The sequence below is a fragment of the Corvus moneduloides genome, chromosome 3, assembly GCF_009650955.1.
Source record: "Corvus moneduloides isolate bCorMon1 chromosome 3, bCorMon1.pri, whole genome shotgun sequence".
NCBI classification, from domain to species: Eukaryota; Metazoa; Chordata; class Aves; order Passeriformes; family Corvidae; genus Corvus; species Corvus moneduloides.
The window spans coordinates 25,952,256-25,980,231 of NC_045478.1; the positions used below are offsets into that span (position 1 = coordinate 25,952,256).

A 27,976-nucleotide genomic window follows, 5' to 3' on the forward strand; every position below is an offset into this window, starting at 1 on the left:
TCCTCACAGTATGAACAAGGCACAAGCAGCTAAGCAATCAGAAAGGCTCAAACACTTACCAATGAACTTTGAACAACTTGGTAAAGGAAACAAACACACACACACAAAAAAAGTCAATTTCTGGGATGAGAATGTAGCTGAATATTCCAGCCAAAGATAATTGTATTTCACAAAATTGCAAACCTCACATGAGAGTTTATAGTGGAAAAACACTGACAGGCCATTGTCTGCGGCACTGTATTCACAAGGCTGCAATTATAGCTTTACCATAATGAGTGTAACTCTGTGGTCAGAAAGACTGCAGGAATATGATATTTTCCATTGAATACTTCTTCCTTCATAGATATTTGGCTTGAAATCTGGATTTTTGGTTACAGTGTTGTTGGCATTGTTTATCTCACACTTTAATTTTTGGAGGCTGATCTATATAAGTACTTTAACTTGGCTTCTCCTTTTAGGTGTACAAATAAAAATTACTTCATCCTTTCCAAGCTTGAGTAATTGCACCCAATAGTTGACATGTAAACACTTTCTATGATTTGATGTTTATAATCTTCCCTTTGCACTCACAGTGGTACTCCTTTGGGTATCATCAGCCACAAAAAAAAAATGAATACAGCTTTTTTCTTTTTTTCCAATTAGGTTACTGCTGTTATTAGTCAAGATCCCTAAGGTCTCACCGAGCTGTGCTTCTCCAGGCAGGCTTGGCAGGAGACATATCCTAACCCATGCTGCCTGATGACAACCACCATGAGATACCAGTCTCACCACCCACTGGAGGCTCCTCTAGCATATGTTTGTGGAAGGTTTCTGGCTCATCTGTAGTGGAGGAGCAGCAAAAAAACCCTCAGAGGAGACAAAAGATCTGGCTTCATAATCAACCAAGCATGAAAGACAGTACTTGTGTATCTCTAAGCATGGGAAGAGCTTAGGAAGGGGAAGGAAAACAATATCTGAACTGTTAAAAATATTACTTCTGATAGATGTAAAAGATGGGTTGGTAATCATTACAGGAGGTTGCTGAGTAGTGGGTGGTCTTCCTTAGTGAATATACCAACTTTAATGAGCTCTGAAGAGGAAAAGATCAAAATCTCACCAGGAAAGTGCTGGAACAAAACCACTGCTGTGACGGCCCAAGCCTGTTCACCACTTTTTCTCAGTAATACTTGTGTAAGCAATACTCCTGATGTTAATGTGATTATCTAAAGGCAGAAGGAGTACTCATACAAATAGGGGCTGGGATTCATGCCTAGTAATCTGTCTAATCTGGCACTCTCTCCTTCAGCTGCACTAGATGTTTTCCAGCAGATGACTCTCAAATAATATTCTCAAAATACACTGATATCCTGGGGGAAATTCTATCACAGCTTATGAAATCTTTCCTCAGACATGAGTATTCATCAAGTTCTATGCAGACAGAGCAGAAGGATCTCTGGGGAAAATGCAACATCAGGAGGGCTATAGCCCAGTCTGAGTCCCTATCCAAGCACTAATATTATGTGGATTGTGTATGTATTGGAAAGTGTATGTTTCCTCAATAGGGTACAATGCAGTGTTAGTGACCTATGGTTCAGGTCTTACTGAAGTAAGAGAACCCTGAGGCATCATCCTCAAAAAATAAAATACAAACTCCTACTAACATTGCATTTATTCTCGCATACCTGTGGACACAAAATCAGAGCCCTGAAAAAAACATAACGGATCTCCTGGAGGGTTAGACCCATATCCAGCTATCCCCAGTATCCTTTCTTTAATAACAAGAGATACTATTTAAAGAGAACATGCAAGCCAGGCATATACATTACCTTTATTCTCCTCCAGCACCCACAACCACTGTATTAGGGATGCTAGAGAGCATATCCCTACTAAATTCTTCTTTCATGTCTCTATGAATATGCAGTCCATTTAATTGTTTAGTCTCCTTTCCAATCTGCTAGCCTATTTGCTTCCAAAACTTCTGCTGGCAGTAAATTCCACAAGTTCACTATATCTGCTACATTAAAAAAAAGTATACTCCCTTTTATCTTTTCTAAACCAATCTCCTACTGGTTTCAATGACTGCCCCTACTTCTAGTTCTGCAGGATTTGGAAAACATCAATCTTTTTCCATAATCCCACCCAATGAGAACAATCTTTGCACGAAAATATTCCAGAACTACACCTGTGTAAGGGTGCTTAGCTGCTCTTTTTTCCCTATCTCAGGACCTTTTCTTCTGTCTATGGGATTTCAGAGGCACTCTTCCATTCCACAGATCCGTTCTGGTATCACATTATGTTCTGGGATAGCAATTGGCATTAAATCTTACTTGGTGCTTACAACTATGAGTATCCTTTAGAGTTAATACAGGAAAACCAACAAATAACACAAACAGCTTACAGCAGAGAGAGGTCTTTTATGTGCTTCATGCTGCCAACACCTTCTCTAACAACAGGTAGCCCCAGCAAAAATGTTCCAGGGGAGGGAGATGGACTGTGTTATACAAGCCCCTTAGAGGCTTCTTGTTTTAGACAGGACATAAGCAAAGAAAGGCACAAGCTCAGACTTTCTCAGGGAAGAATGCCTACATTCAGGTGAGAATGTAGCCGGGGCTAACACAAGGTCACACATGATCGATATGGGTGAAACTTTCTGGGGACAGGGCTGTACAATTTTAAGAAGCCTCCACTCTACATTTTAAATTCTTTTTCTCTTCAGGTCACATTTTCCTGAACACGGAAAAATATATCCCTGAAACTAAGGCAATTTGCTTGCCAGATTTGAAAGCTTGTTTTTCCAAAGCAGAGAGATGCTAGGGGCTGTTCAGTGAAATGGTTATGTTTATAATGGACAAAACCATGTATTCTCCCCTAAATTCATCCTTGTAGTTGGCTCAATTGTTGTAAATGGAACTTTCCAAAATCAAAGCAAACAAATCATAAGACAAAACAAAATAACCAAAACAAACTAAAACAAAACAGCTGGAAGCGGACACCCAGCAGGGGAAATTTCAGCTCAGATTGGCAGTAACAAGCAAGTGAAAACTATACTAGAAAGCACATAGCAACAATAACACTAGCTATGCTGCTGGGGCTGTTATACTTCACTGTAAGGACTGAGGTGTTTGATTTGTCATGCTACCAACAAACTAATTTAATTAACTCTCCTCCTATTCAAAACCTCCCATCTGTGCTGTAAAATACAGCAACCATTTCACATCAGACAACAGTTAAGTAAAACCTTAGGGAAAACAGTACCAAATACTTTTTGTAATTGAAAATTGAAGGGAACATAACAAGCAGCATATAATTATGTGAATCCAAATTTTATCCAGACTTCAGGGTCACCCAGTCTGCTTAAGTGATGAGTATCATTGAATCAGTAATCACAACTGGTCATTATCCTAGAGGTGCCAAAAGATACTGTATGTGTTCCACTTTGGAATCCCCTCAAATAGAGTTGCATGGTTCTGCTCCATTTAATTCCCTGTTTATTTTACTGTGCTTTTCAAGTGCTGCAAGTCTCATAATACTTCATCAAGAAATCCAAGATTTCTGGATTTCAGCTTATGAATCCACTTTTTGTTTGCATTTTGGAGCCATCCTGCCCTCAAGTGTCCTACGTTTGTTTTCCAAAGTTGCTGCACCTTCAGTCTTCCTTCCAACAGACACTGTGGTGAGATAAGGAGAGCAGTTCTGTTTTCCACTGAGCAGACAGAAGACTTGGACAGCTCACATGGAGTGGGTTTGTGTTGCAGCAGTTAAACACTACAAGAAAAAACAAATGGAACATTAGGCGTGGAAATTAGATATGTTAACCCTAATGAGAATGCTGATTTGCTTTCCAGCTAGCTCTTTGGAGCGGAAAACTCCCACACCTTTAAGCAAAGAAATCTAAAGGAAACACGGGATTTTGGCAGAGATTTTCAAATGACCCCTGAAGAAGGCAGGTATCCAAGTCCTATCACATGGCATTGTGAGTCTCTCCCTGTTGTGGCCATGTTTATGCTCAGTCTGTTTGTGGGAACAACGGAAGTGTGGGGAATGTTGCATACAGGCACCCCTGAATCACTCCTGAAGGACACATCCTGTGCTGGTCAAGAATCGCTCAATTGACAAAAAGCTAAAGAAACACTGTGGAGGGGGACAAAATATGGACAAAAATAGCTTGTAGTGGAATAGGTCCAGCAAACAAGGCTAGCAGACAAGAAGTCGGGGTGTTAAAATAACCACCTCAAGCAGTTTCATAAATTAGCTACGTGTTCAGTATCAGAGTCTTGGGGCTTGTGCCTGCTGTTTTCCCTGACAAACACATACCAGCATTCAGCCTACGTGCCTGCTCACCTGACTTCATGCAGCAGCCCTCAGACTTTCAAAAAACAGAAGCAAGGACAGAGAGAAACTTTCTTAGGAGAGAGGCAGGGGACAGAAGGGTGCCTGGCACAGCAACGAGTGCCCATTGCTGGGTCACAGGGTGCCTGTGGGGGCTGCAGGAAGGAGACCCTCACCCTGCCCCTGCCCATCTGTGGGATGGGCATGCTTTAGGGACAGGTGGATCTGCAGGCGTGACTCCCTCGTTCATGAGCTCTTCCATCTCAAACACGGCAAGGCAAGAGGGGTTGGCCTTAAAAGAGTAAAATATCCACGGACCTTTCCACTGTGTAAAGGGCTGGATAAAGAGTCTCCAGCAGGAGATGCCCACCCCGGAGCAGGACGCTGTCATAGAGGGGCCCCAACAAAGAGAGTGTGCTGCCCTGCTGCCCTGCACCAGCACAGCCACGACTCAGAGAATCACAGAGCTGTTAGGGCTGGAAGGGACCCCTGCAGACCATCTAGTCCATTATTAGCACCGTGTTCTCACCAACTGAGCTGAAATTTCGTGTGGTTTAGTTTATGGCCATCGCTCCCTGTCCTGTTGCTGTACACCACCAGAAACGTCTGGCACCACCCTCCCGACACCCAGCTTTGAGATATTTATATGCATGAATGAGACCCTCTCTCATTCTTCTCTAGACAGAACAGGTCCTGCAGCCTCTCTTTACAAAAGAGATCTTCCAGACACCTAGTCATCTTTGTGGCCTCCGCTGGACCATCTCCAGTGGTTCCACGTCTCTCTTTTACTGCGGAACCCAGGACTGGACACAGCACTCCAGATGTGGCCTCACTAAGGCCGAGAAGAAGGGGAGGATCACCTCTTCCCGATGCACCCCTGGATACCACTGCCCTCCTGGCCGCAAGGGCACCGCCGGCCCATGGTCACCCGCTTGTCTCCCGCAGCCCGGCTCCGCCAAGCGCCGCCAGCCGCCGCTCCTCCGGCGGCGCTACGGGCGGGCCGGGCCGCGCCATGACGGCGACAGGCGCCCTCCTTCCGCCGCCGAGGGGCTGAGCCGGGGACGCCGCAGCTCGGCCGGGCCCGGCGCCCCACGGAGCCCGGCGGGAGGCGGGGCCGGGGCCGCGGCAGGTCAGAGGGCGGCGCGGCGGGACGAGGTACGGCGGGGCGGCGGGGCCGAGCCGCGGGGGGGTGGGCGGCCTGGGCGAGCGGGAGGCTGGGCGGGGTGCGGGGCCGCCCTCCGCAGGCACCTGCTGTTTGTCGGGGGCTGCGCCCGGCGCTGGGAAGCGAGTCGCAGGCTGCGGGTCCGGGCAGCGGGCCCGGCCGCGAAGGCCAGGCACATCAAAGGCCTGGGGATCCCTGGCCCCTGCCTCTGCAAACCTCGCTCTCCGGGGTGCCATGGCCCCTAAATCCAGCTTTTGTCCTGAGGGGTTACGACCTGGGGAGGAGGGGGCTCGCTGTGAGTTGCTTACTTTTAATACTAAAGGCTTGACATGAAATGCTGAGTGAGCACTGTTTGCTACTGCCCTTTAACACTGTGGTCAAGGACTGTTGCAGTGGGGATACTGCAACACGCATATATCAAACCAGGAGTCCCGTGGAAAGGAACTATATAGGACAGACAGATTCTTGCTAGCTGTTTCAGAGATGCTTATTTCTCCAGCCGCATGGCCGGGGCTCTGCCCAGGAACTGTTCCAGTCACGGGACCAAGGGTCCTTCTGCCCGCGCAGGGAACACAAACCAACCAATGGGAACGAGGCTGAGCAGGGGCAGGGAAGCCCCGTGTCTGTGCCCTCAGGGCCCCTCTCCCAGGGCTACATGGCAGGGGAGGGACCCCAACAAAGGACACACGCGCTGAGGTATAAAGAAGGACGTACTTAATTAAGTGTATACTTAATTTGGGAGAAGGAGGGAAAAGATGTGTCCCACCAGCTGATGGGAGAGAGGCCGTGGTGCTGCAGGAGCTCTCTGGCTGCAGAGCACTGCCATTCATGCCTTCACACAGCACTGCCAGGGAAGTAGGGACCAGCATCACAACAGAACCTTAAATGCTTCCTGCGGGGCAGAAGCCTAACTTCAGACAATGCACCAAAATGTAAAGGTGAAACAAAAGGGCATAGACACAGGCCGAAGCAGCTGTATGTATAGCTTCCCAAAACAGCCTAAGCTTCTGTCTGGAAACATTGAATAGACTCTGAAAATTGGTATTTTTGTCTGGTGCAGGGTTTGTTAGATTCCGCTTGAAATGCACCAGGTGCAGTGTGGTTGAAAGGGGATGAAAGCACTGAGCTGAGCACTCAGAAGACCTGTACATATCCATAGTGTGCGCTCAGCTCAGCCCTGTAGCACAAGTGCGACAAAACGTTCTTTGGATGGTGTCAATCTTTTTGCCTGCATACATGTATTTGTGACTGGGAAAAATGCATGCCACGTACATCCCAAAAAATCTGCTAATGGAAATACGGTATACCCAGATACTGGGGTGTAAGGAAGGGCAGCAGTTAGTGAAAGGATGGTACAATAGTCAAAAGGCACACACACCTTCACCTTCTGAATGTTTTGACACAGTAGTCAAACACAACTTAGGAGATTGTAGTGTTATTTAGAACCCTTTAAATAATGATTTCTTTTTTACCACGAGGAAGGAATTTGTTTGCCTTCAGTTGCAATATGTTTTGGCTTTTTTCCAGAGTTGGGACCATGGCTGTTGACTGGATTGGTTTTGCATATGCTTCATTGCTGATGTTTGGAGGTGTTGTAGCTTACACTCGTAAAGGTAAGTACTGGGACAGCAGGAAATCAAAGCATTTGAATTTCCTCTATGCAGTGTTAGACATGACAACTTTGCTGTAACTGTAACTTTGCTGTAACACAACTGCATTTTACATCCATCATATGCTGCTGTAAATGCACTGAGTCTCATGAGATGTACTTGGGCCAGCTGAAGCACTTGAGTTTGTTTTCAGGGCAAAGAGTGGGGGTTGTCATGTTATCTTTGACCTTAAGTGCATTTTGAGCTTTCTCATCTCCTTTTAATCATTCCTGTGTTGAGCACAGTAGATCCTTGATTAAAGCTTATTTTCTACAGAGACATCCAGGCTTGATTCTGACATTTCCAGATGCACGGTGAAATAAACCCCTTTAGTTATGTGCTCTGAGTTGGTGGTTAATTCTCTGGTACTGTTAGAACTGTGCCTTTTCACAGTAAGATAACGAGGCAGGTTTTAGCGGGCAGTGTACCACAAGGCGCAGTTTCGGTGTTCCAGGGATTTTCGCGGTCCCGCGGGTGGCAGCGCCGTGCCCGGGCCCTGCACCGGCAGAGGTCGCAGCGGTACCGAGGACGGGCCGGCGGGGCTGCAGGCGGGTTCACAAACCTCGGCAGCGCTTCACTCTCCGGCCCTGTGGCCATTATCCGTCACCATTCCTGTGATTTAGGGTCACTGTCTCCCTTCGCAGTGTGCACATGCTGTGCTCTCGGAGACACGGCTTCGCATCTGAATTTCTGGAAACGCTGTATTTTTGTGTTTGCAGCCAGCTGCACTCTCTGACTATCCCATTCACCTATTCTTTTCACTCTTTATTAGTTGGTCAATCCTCGTGGCAAATCTAGATTATTTTTTATGGGTTATGATTTCCATTTCTTGCAAAGTCATGATTAAAAGTACTCAAAATAAAATGATTGGGAGCTAAATGACATCAGGGGGTTTGGATTCTTTATTTATAAACATTTGGGGATCAGCTTAATCCAAATAATGTCTGCTGTGCAGATTCTACACTTTTATCATACGATACCAAGACAAATGTCTGTTCAGAAATCTAAATATATTAGGGATATATCCGGAACTTATGAACCAGTTTTGCAATAGCACTGCAAGAAGATGTCAAGTTACTTTTAGAAGCCCTATTTTCATCCTCACTGCCATTTATTTGTTTTTTCATTATTTATTAAATGGGATGTTGGTGATAGCATTTCTTTGTCCAGGACTGATGTCAGACTGAAAGGCCTGACATTATGACCACACATGTTGTCCATTTACTCTATATATATAGACACATTTCTACAATTTTTGGAGACTCCCAAGTGCAGTAAGATATAGTTAAAACGAACAGACAGTTCTGAGAAATTACCAAAGTCCTTATTAAGTATGATAGAGAAAATAGCCAAATTTAGGGTTGTATTTTTCCCAAGGTGTAAGTATTACTGGATCCTGATCATCTCCCTCTAACATAGTTGACTTTGCCCCTAATGCCACGTATTAGAATGACCCAGTTACAGAAATACTACCTCTCTATTCACACTGGGTGAGGTAAGCTGGAATGTGGCAAAATCCATTTTATTTTTAATATATTTGGATAATACTGTGTAGAGAGACAACTGCCGTATAAAGATTGAGTTTAAAGACCTTGTATTGAGAAATAACACTTGAATGATTTCTTGCAGGTAGTAAAATCTCTTTAGCTGCTGGACTCACCTTTGGCTCTGTGGCTGGTTATGGAGCTTACTGTGTAACATGTGATCCAAGAAATGTGAAGATATCATTGTGTAAGTGTTTCATTACAGTAAACAAACAAACAAACAAGCAGCATCCTTAACTGCATGTAAAATTCTCTTTTTAGTAAATTTTGAGTATTGCTTTGGTTTAAATGTTGAGTTTTAAATAGAGGTCAACACTTCAACTTAGCTTGCAAAATTCAGGAGCCATTTGCAAGGTAAGGCGGATCATTCACACAAAGCCAGCAGGTGTGTGAATGCAAAACACTGACTAGTGTCAAGCCACCTGGCAGCACCTCCTTTTATGAGGTGGTTGCCTAACATTGCACAGATTGTGAAATCCAGCTGAGAAACAGGAGATAGTACTGTAATAAAATCACTAGCACTACAGATTAGAATTTCACAATCTGAGCAGTAAAGTGGGTGTAGGATCCGGTGTTGCATAATTTAACGTATCCTCAACTCCCAGTGAATCAAATAGTTTGATTTAGTGTTTTTCCTTTGCTGTTAAGACAGGATACAAACTATGCAGTAATTGTCATGGTAGCTAGTTTGCCTCATGGAGGCAAAACCTACATTCTCTAAGGGGGGCATTAACCTCGCCAAGTGATTTGCAATAAGAGCTGTTGGGAGCTTGTCTCACTCATGGTTTTAGCAAAGGTGGTTTCACATGCAGAAATACATTTAAAATACATATAATCCAGATGATGTGAGCACACAATTGTTTTTTCTCAACTTAGAATTTGTGGTATACTGTTCATTCTGATTTTGTGCTTTGCCTCAGTCACAATTATAAAAATTTACGTTTCAAAAAAATGTTGAGTAGCATTGTCAGTGAAGTGTTTCCACCAGGTTCTTTAGAAAAGGTGGTAATGGTGGACCTGATCTGCTCCTAGATGGCCTTAAATTGGATTTCCACTTTTGCCACCAAGACCTTGCTCAGATTAAGTTTTCCCACTGTTTAAAAAAACACCAAAACTTCATTTGGAATGAAGACATAGCCTTAAGTATATGTAAATTTATAATCATTAGTGTGAGATGATTTTAATTAGTGTATGGTATTGTACTTCTATGGGTTAATTAAGCCACTAAGTTAGATACAGAATTTATGGAAGACTCATTAAAACTTAATATATGTTGCCTGTTTCCCAATTCCCAGGTTTTGAAGGGACTAATACAAAATTTTCCTTTAATGTGCTTTTGAATGTCTGATATCTAAAATAGTCGGTGTTTTTCATTTCATGTAGCTGTAGGCGTCTGAGGACTTTCTCAGCTGGAGAAATGTATATTACTTATTTAGTAGAAGTCACAGCAATGAGATGAGATGAGACAGAGTTCACTACACCTGCCCTAGAAAGTTCTTCTTACATAGAGTAAAAGGAACAAAGACTTTTTAAAGCAGTCTTAGTTTAGAATGTTTACAAAAAAATGTTTTAATTGCTTTTTATTATAAATGTATATTGCTTTTGTGGAAAACTAGAATGTTTTCACTTATGTCTTAACATGCCAAAGTGTGAAAAGCAGCTAGAGCACAAATGAAAGATGGAAATTAAGTGCATGGAAGAAAGTGACCACTCTGAACTTAGAAACCAGTACAGTAAATTACAATGTTAAATAAAGCAAGCACCCAAACCTTTAAAAGGTTAGGAAATCTAAAAACAACCCATCCATCCAAACCATGACTATTGACAGTATTCTTCACCTATGCAAGAGTCTCCTACAGTAATTTAGGTAATATTTTAGTACAAGACTTTGATAGGAAGGTTATTGTAACTTGTGCTACATACAAAGAGTATGTAGCCTATACCGCAGGCAAATTCTCTCAGTTGTTTTATAAATTATTATTTCAGGCATTTTCCTCCTTCATCTGAAATTAGCTCTGTGCTCTCTTGGATACTTTAATGCATTTTTATGTGTTTGAAGTAGGTGTAGAAATTCAAATTTCAGTATGCAAGAGTTAGTAGCATTCACAGAGCAAGTTGATCCTGATCTGAATATGATTCACTGGATTGAATTTGTATTGATTTATTGAATTTCTTTGACCTGGTTTAAGGTGAAACAGCGAATGTATATAACTTTCTAAAATCAGGTCTAAAACTTGAATGTCTTAAAAAGTCACTGGAACCTGGGAACAGCCATATACTAGCAAATGGAAAAAAAAGAACATTACAGAGTGAACATGCTTTGTAGCTTGTCATAAACTGTAAATATACTCAGGACTCTGGCAAGACACATGCTGTGGAATAGTTTACTCTTGAGACATTCCTGAGAGGATCAAGGCTATGTGACTAGAAAATAAGAGCAATGGTTAATGGAGCGTAATTTTTTTTTTTTGCAAGGTATCTTTAATGAGTGCACATAGTTGGTAGAGTTCTGTAAGATACTTGTAGCTGTCAGGGCTTGTTTTATAACGCTGAAGTGAGCTTAAAACTAATTTTTGACACCTATGAACACAGGACTGGCCCCAGGACTAGACAGTGGAATTTGAAGAGAATTAGCCAGAAGGTTTAAATGCTCCATTAAAGGGAAGAGATCTGTGTAACTGCCATTACTTTGGCTGCGAGAGTGATAAGGCCCTGCTGCTCATGAGAAGTTCTGCCTCTCTGCCCACTTCTAGGAAGCGTTTCAAGTGACAGTTCTTTAATGAAGGTAGCTATCTTTGCAGTTTTATGTGTTCTCCTCAGCCTTCTCATTTATGTAGCCCTCTGCAGCCACAGTTCAAGATGAAATCCCCATGCCTGATGAGTTCATTGTTGCCTCCATTTTTAGTTAAGACTGCTCCAGGAAGAAGATGTAGTTTCTGTCATGATGTTTGTTCTCTGCTGCTTGTGCTGCATTTATTGCCCTCTTGGGCTGCCCAGCTCTTGTCACAGGCAAGGATGGTTCCCTCGTAGCAAAAGGCTACAAAGGAACTCGTGGTCATGAAGAAGGAGATGTTGATAGCCATATTCTGTAGCAAAAACAAGTGGCAAGCCTTCTAATATGGTTTTTAAGGCTCAGCAAATGAAGAGCTAATATTCTAAAAATAAAACCGAAAAGAAGTTGAATGCTCTAGCTCCTTGAATAGTTGGAAAACAGCTGCAATGATCTAGGATGGTGTGATTTATGAGACACTATTCCTGTAATTCAGTATACATGTTACTGCTATGGCCAAGATTCTTTCTACTTTATTTGTATGCCCATGAATGTAGATATGGGTGAGTAGAATTGACTGACTAACAAACTTAGTCTCCATGGAATAGGATTTAGCATTCTGCTGCACATGGACACCTTATTTGTAGCTAAAAGAAATCATAATGGTGTATTTTGGAAAAGCAAGAATGATTTTATAGACTCTATCTCTGATCTAATGTTTTACTAAATTGCAGTTCATAAGAAAACAGCAATGACCTTTGATAACTCCACATGTTCCTGAGTGGTCCACTGCAAAAAGTGAGAACATAAATATATTGGATTGTCTTTTACAGTTTCATCTTTTCTTTTGACCATTATAATGGGAATGCGGTTCAAGAGGTCCAAGAAATTAATGCCAGCCGGACTAATAGCATGCCTGAGGTAAAGATACATTGCAGATCTTAATGCAAAGATTTCACTGGTTTTCAAATAGTTGCCATTTCACACCTGATTCAAGGCAGTATTGATGGAAGTCACTGTCATTCAGCAACTATACAGCTTAAGTGAAATTAGTTTGGAGGTCCAGTGAACAGCTTTTTTCTCTCACTAGGCAGATACAGCTGATAAGAAGTGACTTTCTCAGCACAGAAAGGAGAGGTCAGGAGTTAAATATTAATGCATATTGGTAAGGCTTTTGGAAGAACCTGGATAAGCCTTAGGGTTTTTGAACACATCCACATAAAATTAGTCTAATTTCGTACAACACAGTCATCTTAAAAAAAAGGCCAACACTTTGGTTTAGTTTTGGCTGCATTCAAAACTACTGGAACCACAGTACTGCTGAAAAACAGGACATTTTTGACCTGAGCTAAGAACTGTGGTCAGTATTAATGCAAATTATGATGTTTCTAACTGTTCCAGCTGCTTTATTGCTGCTGTTTGGCATTCTGGAAAATACAATTTTCTGAACTGAATTTTTTGAATTAAATTATGGAGTAAGTTCAAAACTTTTTTCCCAATGAGTCTGTAACTCAAAACATTTTTTGAAGTGTAAATCAGAATCCCCATCTTCTGAAGGAATAATAACTGTTGCTTCATTGTTACCAGATTTAATATAACACCATTCTGTTTTACTTCAGTTACATACAGGGAGGAAAAAGCAGAAGTAAATTGTCAAGGTGCAAAATTTAAGAATCAGGACTTACACTGGAAAATGTTATTGTCCATTGTGGATTGCTTTTCCAGCCTAGGTGGCTTTGTTTTTCAACAGACACTGAGATTGTAGATTTAGACACTTGAAAAGACAGCTTAATAGAGACTCTAGTGTCAGTTATTTATGAATGCACTGTTATTTAATGATGACTTTCACTGGTTTTATTAATGACAGCTATATTTATGTTTTCTTGTTTTGGGTTTTTTTCAGCCTTTTGATGATTTTGAGGCTTGTTTTTATGCTGCTGTAGGAGAATTTAGAACCGAATATGACTGCCATGCCCACCAAACAGACATGCTCTCCATACTTGAAAGACAAGTTTGAACATAGGTCTTATACTGCATTTATATTTTCTGTAAAAGATCTGTACCTGTTATTTGATTATTGACATGTGCTGATATTTTAAAAGCTTTTTTTAACAACTAAAGCAAGTGTTTTGTTGGTATATCTTGATCTACTTTCATTTAAGCAGTCTATTAACTCAAGGGACCTTTCTTTTTAAGTTTGATCTGTTTTAGGGGTGCAGAGCGCCTCAGGAAATTGAATTACTCTTGCACTGTGTCTCTGAGAGAAGAATATATATAAATACATGTTTATGCTAAAAAGGTATCTTGTATTGGAGTATAATTTTGTAGTTTCTGAGATTAAATAATCAGTTTTAAATCAAAAATGTCTTGGGCCTGTACTGTGTTGCACTAGAAAAGCAACTTCCTTTCCAACACGTTCTTGTTCCACTGGTTCTAAATGTAAAAACTATAATCAATATTCAAATAAAACATAAAATGTTCAAAGCTTATCAATTTTTTAAGCAGGCGAGTGAGCCATTTTGTCAATGGAAGAGTCTGGTGCTCTGCTTTGTACTCAGTGGTGGTTTAAAACTTGTAGCATGCTGTAAATTGCCACTGACATGAACTATGGCTGAGGTTTGTCACTGCGCAGAGAGGTTCCAAACTGCCAGCACTCTGGAACAGGTTTGCCATTCCACTCTTAAACTGATTATCTTGCTGAAGTTCCCCCCCGTAAGCAAAGGAGAATATTCAGCCATAAACTATTCAGGGATTGAAGTTGCTTTGATTTGTGTACAAAATAAATATTGCCTGGGTCTCAAAGTTTGGCTAAGACTGTCTTCTGGTGTACAGGGGATGTAAGCAAAATCATTAGGAAACAGTATGGGTGGGTGCGCTCTTGAAGACAAAGAGAAATTTTGCTGCTTTTCATTTTTTTCATACAAAGGTTGCTTATGAAGGTCATCATGTATCAGATCTCGGTGCTGCACAAATTCATGAGGAAAATACCAATATTATTCCTGTCAGGGGCTTAGGTGGTGACAAGGCCTTGTGAGCAGCTTAGATGTCTAAGGCACAACTGACAATAAAAAATAAAAGGGGGACAGGACAACATGACACAAAAAGATTCTTACCAACCCCAAACCACAGCCTGCAGCTCTGGAATCTTTTGCTTGTGAATGTTGGTATCAGTCACCTCCAGATGGTGCCAGGCTTACAGGTGATTAAGCTGGTATGTTACGGATTTCAGACTGGAAGGGCACCTGCACTCACAAAATGCAATAGCAATGTCCTGTGCCAGTCTTTGTGATGGTTCCTAAATCATAGCACTTGTTTGGAAGAGAGGAACTGTTGGGGTCTCCTCTCCCCGCCGTGTAGCCCTGGGAGAGGGGCCCTGAGGGCACAGACACGGGGCTTCCCTGCCCCTGCTCAGCCTCGTTCCCATGGGTTGGTTTGTGTTCCCTGCGTGGGCAGAAGGACCCTTGGTCCCGTGACTGGAGCAGTTCCTGGGCAGAGCCCCGGCCATGCGGCTGGAGAAATAAACATCTCTGAAACATCTAGCAAGAATCCGTCCATATATATTTCCTTTCCACGGGACTCCTGGTTCGATATATGCGTGTTGCAGGATCCCCACTGCAACAAGGAATAGCCCAGTGAAACGAGTACTGTGGTGGGCATGGCAAAGCACTGCTTCCAGCTACTGAGGTAATTTTAATGTAAACCTGTTTGGAACTCAGCAGTGCCCAGGTAAGTGGGGCACTTGTGGTTTGTACCTCTTGAGATGCACGTGGCTCTTCTTAGGCACAAGTCAGGAAAGGAGTTAACTTTGCTGGGCAGTAATTCATTATGTACACGGGTTGACTGTTGCCTAATCAGTTGGGAGTCCTACTGAGGAGAAACAGCTAAGTGCAAAGAAGGATGGTTTATGGCAATGTTCATAAAGGAAATAGTGATGGTTCCCATGAAATTAGGGTAAAGAATTTGACATAATAGTGCATGCTTTAAGCACTGTTGAGGTAAAACTCACTTACTGAAAAAGTAAGCAGCCAGGGCACTTTGCTTCGTAACTGTGGGAAGTGACTGCAGAAGGTAAAACCTTAAAAAAAAAACCACTCAAGGGGCATTTGCCTCACTGATCAGCCAGCCAAGCAGCAAAAAGAAGAGCAAGGGAATAGGTGCTTTCAGTGGATGAAAACCACATCAGGCCAATTAAACAAAGGACTGATCTTTCCTTGAAAAAATCACTCCTAAGAGATTCATGTGGGGATTAGAAAAGTTTCTTACTTCTGCCCCTAAACTTAAAAGGATCATGAGTTTTGATTTTATTTTTAAAGGTTTTATTTACTCAATTTTTAAATTGCAGCTGTAAGCAGAGAGACAGCAGTGAAATACAGTGGGGGGGGTGGGGGACGACAGTGAACTTTCTAGGAGACCATCTAGAGAACCAACCCAAAAGATTTTAGCCCTGAATTTAAATGACTTCTCAATTTTCATGGTGTGGCTCCTCTCTATTGCAGTTTATAAAAGGGGGGTTGGAGATCATGTGGCTTTCTACAGTACTCCGGAAGCTACAGCTGAAACATTTTACCCTACCAGGCATGCAAAGTAATCAAACACACACAAAGTATCAGCATTTTTTATTTCATATAACGACTTCATGAAATACTGCTTTCTGGACTCAACAGGTCCAAATCAGCCTTTTACTCTAATTTAAAAGTGTATTCACAGTGTATTGTTTCAACACTGACCATATGATGCAAGTTACACAGCAAATCTATGCAATTTAACCTTACAAAGCAAGCTCTGGTAATATACTACGGTTGGGTTATCTTCATCAGATTAGATATTGAATATTTTCCTCACAACAGCAACAAGCTTCTCATCTGTTGGTGGCTTCCTCTGGCTGCCAGGCTGCAAGAATTTTTTGATTGTTGGAATGTTGCTGATTCTTCCTTTAAAAGCCTGTAAAAAGCAACAGTAAAGCCAGTGAGAGTAAGGAAATTATAATTCCATCCTTCATAGTTTAAAGATCAGGTGACTTGGATTTTTACTTGTCAGACATACTTTATTAAACAGAGAAAGGTAGTAGCTTTTTCTGATCTATAATGCTGGTGCAATGAAGTTTACCTTCGTTTCCCAGATGGGAATGGGAGAAATTAATATTAAAGAGTTAAGATTCATCTAGTAAAAAGTGGAAGGGAAAAAAAGAAAAAACAAAAACCCATATCCTGAATCCAAGTCCTGCAGATATATTTGAGAAAAAAAAAAGGCAAGGACAGGAATACCTCAGTGCAAAGCACTACAGAAGTCAAGACATACAAAACTTAACTGCTCTTTTTATATGATCTCTTAAAAATTTAATTTTGCTGGCCAAAAGAAAAGGACAGGAACTGCAGACACACCAGGCCACTGACTTCCCTTCCTGATGCTTGTTGCTGTGTTTGAAGACATGAAAGTAGCAGTTAAAGAACCAAATTGGTAGCACTAGTGAGTGAATTGCTGGCAGCTGAGAACAGCTGGAAAAAGTAGAGCAGGAGAAAGGTGAGTTCCCAGCAGCTCTGGGGCAAGGCAGTGCACTGAGTGCAGGTTTTTGTAGTCAAACAGACCAGAGAAATGTCAGTACAATGGCTCAAAAGATGTAAACACCAATTAACTTTTAACAACAGTCAGTGAAATTTGTTTGTTACCTTTCCTATTGAGACCAGATGATTGATTACTAACCTGTAGCAGAGGGAATGCAGACAGTGCATCAGGCTTACATTCTTCTACCATTAAAATGGCTTCCAGCAAATGGACATCTGCCCAGCTTAATTTGTTGCCAACAAGATAATCCTGTCCATGATCTTTTAAGGCCTATAAAATATGAACAAATTTTTAAGAAGTCACATGGGATGTAACAATTTTATCTAGGTATTTCACTGCAGACAGATTTCTAAAAAAATACAGCAGAGCAAAGCCATGCAAGAACCTATGAAGTTAGAAAGTTATAAATATTCTTTAAACAAAAAAATTAAATCAGAATTCATGTTTCAGTGTGCATGATCCTATCTCTCACTCTAACCTACTGCACCAGGTAGCTGTATAGCAAGCCCAGTACCGTAAGAAAGACTTAATCACACGAACAGGACTAAAGTAATTGGAAGAAGTAGTCAGGCCAGTTTATGTGTAAGCACACCTCGAATTTTTAAGAAAAAGGTTAAGTTGTTTCAGCAAAATTTGAGAGTGCTGATTACAGTTTGAAATAGGTCCAGAATGAAGGAATACAGCCTTCTTACCCTTTATCTTATAAGGCAGGATTCCTTTGTGGCAAACTGCTGATGCAGAAATCACAGCCTGCCAAAGCTACTAACAGCTGTAGTAGACAAGTTGAGGTGAACATTTCAGCACAGCTTCAGAGCAGTTACTAGCTCTCCAGCTGAAGACTGTCTTAACTATCTACCTCTCTGTCCTGAAGACTGTCACCCTCCTGTCAGGAGCTAGAGAAAGGCGTGTCTGTGCCTAAGTCACACTAAGGCTACTCTTAAACAAGTAACAAATTGCAGTAAGACATCGGTCTGTGACTTTGGAAGGCAAGTGCTTCTCCAGGCCCATCTGCCAATTTTACCATAGAGGCAGCAATCACTGGCAGAGTCACAGCTAATACCTTCACGTAGTTATTTCCTACACTGCTCCAGCAGGGTCCACCACAGCTTGTTTATCTGACCTGTATAAAAACTCCCAAACAGCATCAGAATCTGATTGCCTGCAGGGCTTTACACTGCCTTCTGCTGCTCCATCTGGCTGCCGAGGGTTTAAAGTGAACGCTCACAGCTAGGGATGTTTCCTGTCACCTTGCTGAATGAGTAACACATAGACTGCAAACCCTGATAAGCTGAATCAATGGATATCTTAAACAGCTGGTACAGAAAGAAAACTATTAACCATTCTAACAAAATTAACTAGGCTAAAATCATGGAAAAGTTTAGCTGTGTCTTTACCACATGCAAACAAGGATTACTTTAAAGACTCTCCTACAGGGAGCATACACACTAAAACATATCACAACAGGAGTTTATGCCACCTAGACACACACTTAGAGAATTTTGGTGCATTATTTTTTATTGTTTAATAACTGAAAATACTTACCAGACTTCTAGTCTTTGAAACATTGATGTGAGTAATCAATATCTCTCAGCACAGCTCTCCCTTGCTATGGCAGTGGATAGATGGGAACTCTGCTTACAGAAGTGCTGGATTATGTAATTTACATCATTATTTTACAGGGCAGCCTCTGTGGGTTTTGTTTGTGCAATTTAAGGCTCTAATAAAGTGGAAGGACATGAAATTGCATCAAGTCCTGGACTTCAGCTGCCTGGTAACCAGGGATTCAAGCTGGAAACCCAGCTCAGCTCTGAAACAACACAGCTTTGTACCCTTGGCAGATTTCTGAGGAGACCACTATGCCCTGAAAAAGCACTGTGAGAAGGTCTGTACAGCACAACCACATATGGCACAAAAGGAAGACTTACAAACAGAAGCAAACTCATGACATGAGGGTCACAGCTGGCTCAATTCAAACAGGAAAATTTTAACACATTAAAAAATTAAACTATCCTTACAGGAAAAATAAAACAACAGAACAAACAGCAAATTGGTAGAAAATGGCAGTTCAATAACATCCAGGCAATGTTCCAGGGAGAAGAAAAGAACAATCCATCCCCTCCTGACCTACTCTTCCCTAGCCAAGAAAGCCTCTTCATGTGCTCTAAGGGGATGGCAAGCATACCAATGCCTTCCCTCACAGCTCAGGCTAACTCCTTAGTGCATGCTAGCCAGTAAATAATTGCTTTATGCTTTCTAAGCTACATGTATCCTGTTTGCAGAGCCTCTCTGTGCACACCTAAGGATGCCACGTAGCAACTCAGAGAACAACAATCATAGTCTCTAAGTATAATACATTTAAGCAATGGATTTAAGGAAGATCATGTAATTGGATCCTTAGCTGTAAAGCACAAATATATTTAACTCTGAATAGCAAGAATAAAGGAGGCTGAGTGGGAGACCTTATTGCTCTCTACAACACCCTGAAAGGAGGTTGGAGTGAGGTGGGGGTCAGCCTCCTCTCCTGGGTAACCAGTGATAGGACAGGAGAAAATGGACTCAAGTTGCACCAGGGGAGGTTTAGATTAGATCTTAGGAAATTTTTATTCACGTAAAGGGTTGTAAAGCACATAGTCCAGGGAACTGGTGGACTCACCGTCCCTGAAAGTGTTCAAGAAACATGTGGATATGTCACAGGAGCACACAGTTTAATGGTGAATATGATCATGGTGCTGGGTTGACAACTGGACTTGATCATCTTAGAAGGTCTTTTCCAACCTTAACAATTCTATGACAACACATTACACTTCCAGGCAGTAAGTACTGAAGGTTGGCACAAGTACAGAAATGGTGCATTTATGCAAAATGGTGGGAGCCATCAGCCACTAAGAAAAGAAGTACAGCAAAGAGACCCAGTACTGAAACCAGCTGAAAATTATTTTGTGGCCCTCTTCTCACATTGCTGAATACTGGCTCCATCATACATTTCTAGAGCTGTACTGTCACTTGCCTTCTAGAAAGTACATGTGTGGGGAGGACAGGGGAGTGGGGTATGAGGGGGAGCCTGGAACTCACTCTCTTTGTGAACTACTGGTGATTTGCCACTTACCTTTTCATAAACAGGAAAGTACCTGGTTGTAGCTCGTTCAATGATTAAGGCAAGATTCTTTTCTTTTGTATCAGCTGGTTGAAAAGGGAGATACATGATCATTCCCATTAGGTCTGTAGTTCCCTCCACGTACATATCAATCCTGAAACAAATACTTTTGTTCAACATATATCATTCAAACTTTCCGTTTTGATTATTTTCCTGAAACACAGTGCTGAAGTGATCACTGAATAAAATGCTTATTAGTGGATGTAACGTAAGGCACTGGTTTATTTTCTTGGTTCTTCCACTTTGAGACAACTTCCAGTTTTTTTCAAATCACAAATTTTAAAACAGGCTCACAGTGTATGCAATAAGCAAGATAAAAGGCTGAAATTAATGTATTTAAAGTGGAATTCATGCTGTTTTCCACTGATAATCTATTCTTTTATGCTGTGGGAGGAAAGACTGCATATGCAAACCACATTAGGAAAAAAAAAAATAATTTTGAGGTCTAATCATGAGAGGATGCTGGCTACCAATTGCCAGCCCAAAATAATCTCTACAATCTCTGGAGCTGTCCTTCCATTCTCACAAAATAAACCCTCAATAGTAAGTGACAGTCTGTTAGGCATCATCACCTTTACATGCAGATACTTCACAGCAACATTCTCTCTGTAAATATTAACAATCACAAAGGAGTGTTAGTAAGTGGTGCACTGTTACCATACCAGGCTCTCTCCTTCAGGTCCTTCCCATAGAGGTTGTACTTTGCTGCAATGTAGCTGAGGATGGCTCTGGTCTGCACCATCCTCATCCCATCGATCTCCACCATGGGCACCTGCTGAAACAGCAGGACTCCATCTACGGAAGAAAAAGGAGCAAGCTACTCAGGCTGCTGAAGGAAGAGACGTGGTAAGAGACCAGGACATTTCTGATTCTCAGGGATGAAAGCATCTACAAGGAAGCAGCTCTTCTTTACAGGTCACATTATATTGCAGGTCTTCAAAAAAATACCACCTGTTGTTTTTTTGTTATATTCGTGTGAATTTATGTTTAGAGTACAGTTTACAGACTCACCACTGCGCAATTTTTCTAAGTCTTCTTTTGTTTCTATGAATTCTTCCTCAAACTGAAAAGCAACAACAGAAAGCACTGTGTCACTCCAAAGGCAGTGGAGAAGTGGAAGGATGTCTGGCAGTTAGAGTCCACCTCTCCACACTATCCTCCATACTCTTCTCATTGTGTTGACCCTGTGGAGGAATCCATTCAGTGCTAGTAGCTGGGTGAGCAGCAGCAGTTCCAGCTGCTCGTGGAGTTCTGGGAGCCCAAGGCAAGAGCTGGGAACTGCCTCCCTTTGCACAACAAAGGGCCCGGGGACCTGTGGCACTGGCCAGGTGAGACACAGCAGGAGCCGATGACCCCAAGCCTTCACTTAGACTGTAAGGGTATAAAAGATCCGGGGTTTCCTTTGTTCCGGGTCCTTCCCCAGGCACCAGCTCGAGCTGTTACTCTGTTGTTGCACCACGATTTAAAGACTGATGGAGAGGCTCCTGGATGGTCAGACAGGAAAGTTTCCTTAACAGACCCCCTACTTCATCTCTGTTCCAGCAAATAACCCAAGACTATGGTGTCCCCAACCCTACAGGACTGTACAATGCATTATGCTCCAGAAAGAACTTCCTCATTATAAAGACCAGACTATTTGCCTGCATGAACCATTAACAAACACCAAATCATTCACTTAAAAAGCAGCTGATGCCACATGAAATATTGAGAAACTTTCTGTAAATTGTGCCTCTCTTACACAGCATTTATCTCCCTCTTTAATCCACTGGATTTTTTTTTTTTTTTTTAATGAGGACATTTGAATGAGGACAAGATCTTAGTTTCCTCAGCACTCATGCTCTGGAAATTTTCTGTCAGCAACATTCTCAAGTGAGCACCATTAAAAAAGCCTTTTATTTCCAACAGAGTATAAATAGTTTCAAAAAACCATATTCAAACAAAAACTTATTGTAGAAATTAAGATGCCTTAGGATGGTCTTTACCTGATGTGAATCTAAATAGATCCTCTAACACTGCCTTTGGGGCAGATCTGCTGATTTATCCTACTCAAGTCCTGACCCAAAGAACAAAAGGCACTTTGTTTGGAGAGAATGTTCAAAAGTTTTCATGTGGCATGCATGATGTTTCAGTGGAGAAGACTCATGAGATACAGGGAAGTTATGAGCATTGAAAAAAAGCCACAGTTTTGTCTGTAGCAACAATTTACTCAGTTTAAAGTATGTTTCAAAAATGACACCCATCAATTCTCTTTGTATGTTAAAATCTCTTTACTGTACAACTATTGCTCAAGGAATACATGAAATACAACACAGGAGTGTATCACTCAATCTAAGCATTCTGCATCACAATATATGATGATGTGCATATCCCTTAGCACAGATGCAATTGGGAAACCTTTCCAGAGAATACCTGTTTTAATCACAAATCACTTTATAAAAAAAAGGTACAAACCTCAACTCCAGCTGCTGCTAACAGCCATCGGATTGATTCCATCTTCCCCCTTCCCTTGGTGTAGTGCAGCTTGGGTTTCCCCACCATGATGTCAGAGTTCTTGTTTCCTGATAAAATCAAGGCGATGATCTTATAGGAAGCATGCTTTAAATTAGCATTTTGAATGTCCCACTCCAAACTACTAAATACAGTTGGATGAATGTGGAAGTAGAAGAACAACCAAGTCCTACACACTTGTGCTTGATGCAACCAAGTTTCCTGTGGAGTAATGGAATAAAAGAAAAACTACACACTATCAGAACATGCAGCCATTCAACCACATCATGACAATAAACATCTCCTAAATCATATATTAATGTCATTTTAACAGCTTACTGGTGTTTTACAACCAAAGCAGAACTGTAGGGTATTCCTGAATTAATACATTTTTAACCTTGCAGTGATGCAATCTCTTCAGTAGGTGTTGGGCTTTGTGACATGTCATACCATACCTGAAAAATGTACTCTATCAAATGAATGGCCTCCAAAGAACACCAAACTAGTGACACCAGCACTATTTTCACCTTTCTCATGACAATTCAGAGCCCGGTGCTCCTGTGCCTTTACAAATATGCTTTTAAAAGCAACATATTTCACCAGGCCTACTGTGTTCCCTATTTAGCTAGCTCTGCTACAATCAAACCATAAGAGGGATTTATGTTCTTTCTGCCCTGAAAACTTAACTTTAAAATCAAAACCAAATGAATGGAACTGACCTCTGTTGCGCAGATAAGGCGTGGGCAATGCCCTCAGCAGCAGGGGGCTCAAGTCAGCCCATCAGATGATAGCACTGGGATGAAACACTTTGTCCTTTCAAATTTCCCTACCATGTGCAGTCACATGCCACTGTATGACACTGGCAGCTGATGTGAGCTTGCCTGATGCTGGAAACAAAGCTAACGCTGTACTCTTACCACTAATGGGTCACAGAAGAATGAAGCAGATTTCATGAGAAGACAGAGTCACAGACTAACAGAATGCTTCTTTGTTATGATAAGGGTTTATCTGTCCACAGGCAGGCTTATTTATGCTTGCATTGACTTCACATTACATAGCTGAGCCACAAAGTCAAAGTGTTGGCCATAATCCCAATCAATAAAGAGGCACAAACAAATAGAACAGTGACATGGGAGATTGCATCCTTGGCCCTCTCTACTTAAGTCCTTTGTGTTGGGTGCTATCTTCAACAGGCTCCACAGCAAACAGCCATCACTCTGTTAGGAACTGAACTCACAGGAGAAACAGGTGCCCCCATCCAAAATGCAGGTCTTCAAAACCACTGCTCAGCTTCCACCTAGCCCTGGCCGTGTCCCCAGACACCTCAGTCTCTAGTAGCAAAGTTCTCCTGATACAAAAAGATGTGCTTGTCAATAGATTATGTCTTGACTGGAGCTGGCATCTAATCTAGCACTGCTGGATGCCCAGCTAGATTCCTGACACCTGAAGAGCAACAAGGCACTCAGAGAAGTGACTTAGCACAGCTTCCTTACCAGGCCCTACACACGTAAGACCATGACCTACACTTCATTTCTACTTCCCATGTATGACTTACACTATACCAAGTAAGAGAGCTCCTGATCTTCTATACTTCAGAAATACTTCATTCCCTGATGCTCAAAAAGTAGGTCTCAACTCCACTCCATCAAAGAACAGCACTAGAACCCTCACAGACTGGACAAACACTCTAACCTCCAGCACGTGGGATCAAGGCTGGGAAATACACTATAAGGACAGGCTAGCATTGTAGATACAAAAATGCTGCTAGCGAGGATTTTCTTGCTATTTTCTAAGTCCATGAGAGACTTTTCTCTCTCACAGAAGAGGTAGCGGAGTATGTAAACAACCAAGCCACCTGCAAACTTGAAAAGTCTTGTTTATGGTATAGTAGAAAAATATTTTGACAATGGATGTTTTAGGATTTTAGCCAATCACCCCAAGGGGTGGCTGATCCTTGGTCCAATTAGACTATGAAGAAAAAAGTCTATAAAAGAGTTTGTAAAATAATTAAATAAATCAATCTTGCTGCACAATTCCTGCCTGCTGGATCTTCTCCCCTCCTCCTCCCTATGGCTGCGGGACACGGTGATATATACCCTAGGGCCCAGGCCTGCGGTAATACCAGCATAAGCAGAAAGCGCAAACTTCCTTGACCTCTCCTCAAAGCAGAGCTGGAGCTGATAAAATTCAACCCACCCAGAGCCAGTCTCAACTCAGTGTTCCACTCAAAACAGCCGTGAATATCTTCCCAGGAATGCACTGCTAAAGGTCTGAATTTGGGGTTTAGGCTGAATACCTACATAGGGCTGCAAAGTATTTTGGTGACCCTGTTATGGCTCTGTAATGAATATCCCTTTGTAAATAGTGAGGAGTCATTTTAAAAGAGTCACAAAATTGGTAAATTGTCTTTCTTGAATAGCAATAATGGACCTGAAAATTAATCACAAACTTTCTTGATGTTCTAGTGCATCAGACCTTCCTTGGACCACAGCCACGCAGGCGTCAGAGAGACAGCTAGTGCTACGATCGCTGCATTAAAAACTCCCCACGTTGTTTTGTACAAAACAATTCAGGCACCAGCCTTTCAGTGAGAAGTAAATTAATTTAGCAGCGAGCTCACAACCTGATCCAAGATCTTAAACTTTCTTCCTAATTGGATACGGGCCTCACAGCAGTTCTCTGCAACGCTCTTGCTCGGACCCGTCCCGCACGGGGCTGTTCTACCTCGCAGCAGCACCGCGCTGCACCGCCCGGCTCGGCCTCCGGACCACCTTAAGGCTGCAGCTGCTGCTCACCAGCGGCTGCTTTCCACTGGGGCTCGGGCCAAGTCTGGATCCGGAACGCTTCCTTCCACCGCCCGGGCTAGGAGGAGTGTCCGGACGAGGGGAAAGGTGAAGTGCCCCCAGAGATTGCAAAATCTGCACTCCAAAGAGCAGTTCCTCTTCAGCTTCACCGCTGATCCTACCCAGAGCCAAACACAACCCTCCTCTGTGCCCACTCACCCGGCCTGAGTCCCTGCTGCCGGAGGGAGGCTGGGGAATAACCCCTGGACAAACTCCCTGGAGCAGCACGGCACGACGTTCCTCGAGGGCTAGCCGGTCTGTCACGCACCTCGCCCTTTGCCCTCCAGGCAGGAGCCCTGATCCCGGCAAAATCCACACACTCCACCGAGCCGGCACCGCCCGCCCCCCGCCGCGACCCTCGCCCGCCGCCGCAGTACCGTCCGCCCGGGCCGCTGCACCGCCACTGCACCGCCACAGCACCGTCACTGCACCGTCACTGCACCGCCACAGCACCGCCACTGCACCGCCACAGCACCGTCACTGCACCGTCACTGCACCGTCACTGCACCGCCACAGCACCGCCACTGCACCGCCACAGCACAGCACAGCACCGGCACAGCGCCCGGCCCGCCGCCACACGGCCAACACGCTCCTCTCGTCTCCTCGCCCCGCCGACGCCGCCCCTCGGCCCTCCCGCCCCGTCAGGCGGCCGCTCCTCCCTGGGCTGCGGCCGCGGCCTCTCCGTGCCCACCGCCCGCCCCGCCGCCAAACCGCCGCGCCAAACCCTGCCACCGCAGCTCAGGGAAAAGCCACCTCGGCCTTGTCCCTGCAGTCCTGCGGGGTTTCTGTTCCAAAATGTAGAATATGTAAACATTTTCTTGAGAAAGGATGTGCTTTGAAGTTTGATCTCTGTATACTTTCAAGCTTAATCAACAAGAAAGAAGTTTTAATCCGTGAAACAGAGAGCAGCTACCAAACAAGGTCTAAGTGATGTCCAGCTGTTGGAAAGAGTCATTGCTTGTCAGTAGAATTGCCTTGTTAAGGGCTGAACATGTTTTAATGATCTCAGACCTAGGGGGAGTTAACAAGGCTTGGGAAGAAGGATGTGCCTCTGATAGTGGATACAAAGAATGCAGAATTTACGGGCCACGAGGGCATTTGGCAGAACTCCCAAGATAAGGAAGAATCTAATAAAGCCCACTCAGAAACTGTGCTGAGATCAGCTCTGGCTGAGTAAAAGGTAATTCCGGAAGGGAGAGATTCCCCCACCACTGACTCACAGCCCGCCAACTCAAGAAACCCAACTCAAAAGCAGAGAAAGACCAAGCATGTGGACTAACTAGCATGAGAAGAGGGAGAATAATTGACCAATAGAAGATAGAATAGTAATTATTAAGAGAACTAGGTAACATGTAATCAATGAACATTAATGCCTTTGCTTGCTAAAATGAATAAATAGTAAGAAGTTGTGCTTGATTTTTGGAATACCACCAAGCAACCAGGCTTGCACAACTCTGAAATAGAGAGTCAAAGTCTCTCTCAAGTGTGTAATTATTGGTTCGTTGTGCACTGGGTAACAAGCCCGGGTTTTCTGGTCAACATTTTCACTGGGCTGGCTCCGAGGCAGCCACACCTCAGGGACATGGCTAGGACAGGAGTGGGCAGGGGACAGGCTTGGAGACCCCCGAGGCAGCAGTGAGCAGCAGTGATGGTGTGACCAGGGGAGACACCGGGACTGCAGCCCCTGTGCAAGGGGTGCCAAGCATTCCGTGTGCCAGGGGCTCTGGCTCTGTGTGGGCAAAGGCGGGGATCTGTGTGGGGGATCGTGAAACCACACAGCCATGCCCGGAGCTCCTCCTGGCATGGAGTCAGTACGCACAGCACCAGTTTCTGGCTTGAGTTTCTGACAGCACACAGCAGCTGCAAGTGCTGTCTGAATGCTTCAGTGAGGCAGGAGGGAAACAGCTCCTGCAGCAACTCCCTTTAATACATGCTTTGCTGCTGAAAAACAGGGGTTTATTTCCTTTTTTGATGACAAAAACTGGTTCCAGCTGCCTGACATTTCTTACAAAGAAACTGTTGGGTTTAGCAAGAGCTACATTGCCCTCAGTTTACCCAGATGAAAACTGCCAGTGCTCTAGTTTTAGCTGGATTTAGAGCACTGGCTCTTTCATTTACGTGGTTTATTTGGTGCTCAAATAATTTCACAGAATCATAGAATGGTTTGGGTTAGAAGGGACCTTAAAGATCATCTCGTTCCAACCCTCCTGCCCTGGGCAGGAACACCTTTCACTACATAAATGCACATATTTGTCAGTTCAACAGTCTTGCTAACTAACCTCAGTAGTGGAGCTTGATTTAAGCGATGGTAATGAACAACTCGAGTACAACTTGTAAAAAACTTGGTTTAATAAAAAGTGATGTAAGTCAGCACGGAGTCCTACATTCCAAGGTCTCACTAACACCTTGCACCATCCTGACTCCTCCTTCCTCAAACAATAGGTTTTAAACTTCACAGCTGGTGACAAGCATTCCTTTCTCAGAGTCTGCAAAGTGC

General features: G+C 43.0%; 2 protein-coding genes and 1 long non-coding RNA gene across 7 annotated transcripts; 1 reads left to right on the plus strand and 2 right to left on the minus strand.

The window, feature by feature from the left end:
• Positions 1-1,630: 1,630 nt before the first annotated feature.
• Positions 1,631-5,333, minus strand: LOC116442061. The gene is made up of 2 exons (XR_004239364.1): positions 5,169-5,333; positions 1,631-3,744 (listed from the first exon to the last, which is right to left on the minus strand). It is a non-coding gene; the product is annotated as an uncharacterized LOC116442061 (long non-coding RNA).
• A 47-nt stretch (positions 5,334-5,380) lies between these two features.
• On the plus strand, positions 5,381-13,922 carry TMEM14A (transmembrane protein 14A). 3 transcript variants are annotated; one of them, XM_032104617.1, is made up of 5 exons: positions 5,381-5,463; positions 6,998-7,083; positions 8,749-8,850; positions 12,267-12,354; positions 13,337-13,922. In XM_032104617.1, the coding sequence occupies exons 2-5, from the start codon at positions 7,008-7,010 to the stop codon at positions 13,374-13,376; spliced, it is 306 nt and encodes a 101-aa protein (XP_031960508.1). In that variant the 5' UTR covers positions 5,381-5,463; positions 6,998-7,007; the 3' UTR covers positions 13,377-13,922. The 3 variants fall into 3 exon arrangements, with proteins under 3 accessions (XP_031960508.1, XP_031960509.1, XP_031960507.1); XM_032104618.1 differs by lacking the exon at positions 5,381-5,463 and adding an exon at positions 5,742-5,765; XM_032104616.1 differs by lacking the exon at positions 5,381-5,463 and adding an exon at positions 6,085-6,166.
• Positions 13,923-16,032: 2,110 nt separating this feature from the next.
• LOC116442062 (glutathione S-transferase) lies at positions 16,033-25,921 on the minus strand. 3 transcript variants are annotated; one of them, XM_032104619.1, is made up of 7 exons: positions 25,857-25,921; positions 22,601-22,707; positions 21,161-21,212; positions 20,812-20,944; positions 20,102-20,243; positions 17,134-17,265; positions 16,033-16,374 (listed from the first exon to the last, which is right to left on the minus strand). In XM_032104619.1, exons 2-7 carry the CDS (start codon positions 22,685-22,687, stop codon positions 16,252-16,254), a joined length of 669 nt encoding a protein of 222 aa, XP_031960510.1. In that variant the 5' UTR covers positions 22,688-22,707; positions 25,857-25,921; the 3' UTR covers positions 16,033-16,251. The 3 variants fall into 3 exon arrangements, with proteins under 3 accessions (XP_031960510.1, XP_031960511.1, XP_031960513.1); XM_032104620.1 differs by lacking the exon at positions 25,857-25,921 and adding an exon at positions 25,639-25,850; XM_032104622.1 differs by lacking the exon at positions 25,857-25,921 and adding an exon at positions 23,356-23,937.
• Between the last annotated feature and the right edge of the window lie 2,055 nt (positions 25,922-27,976).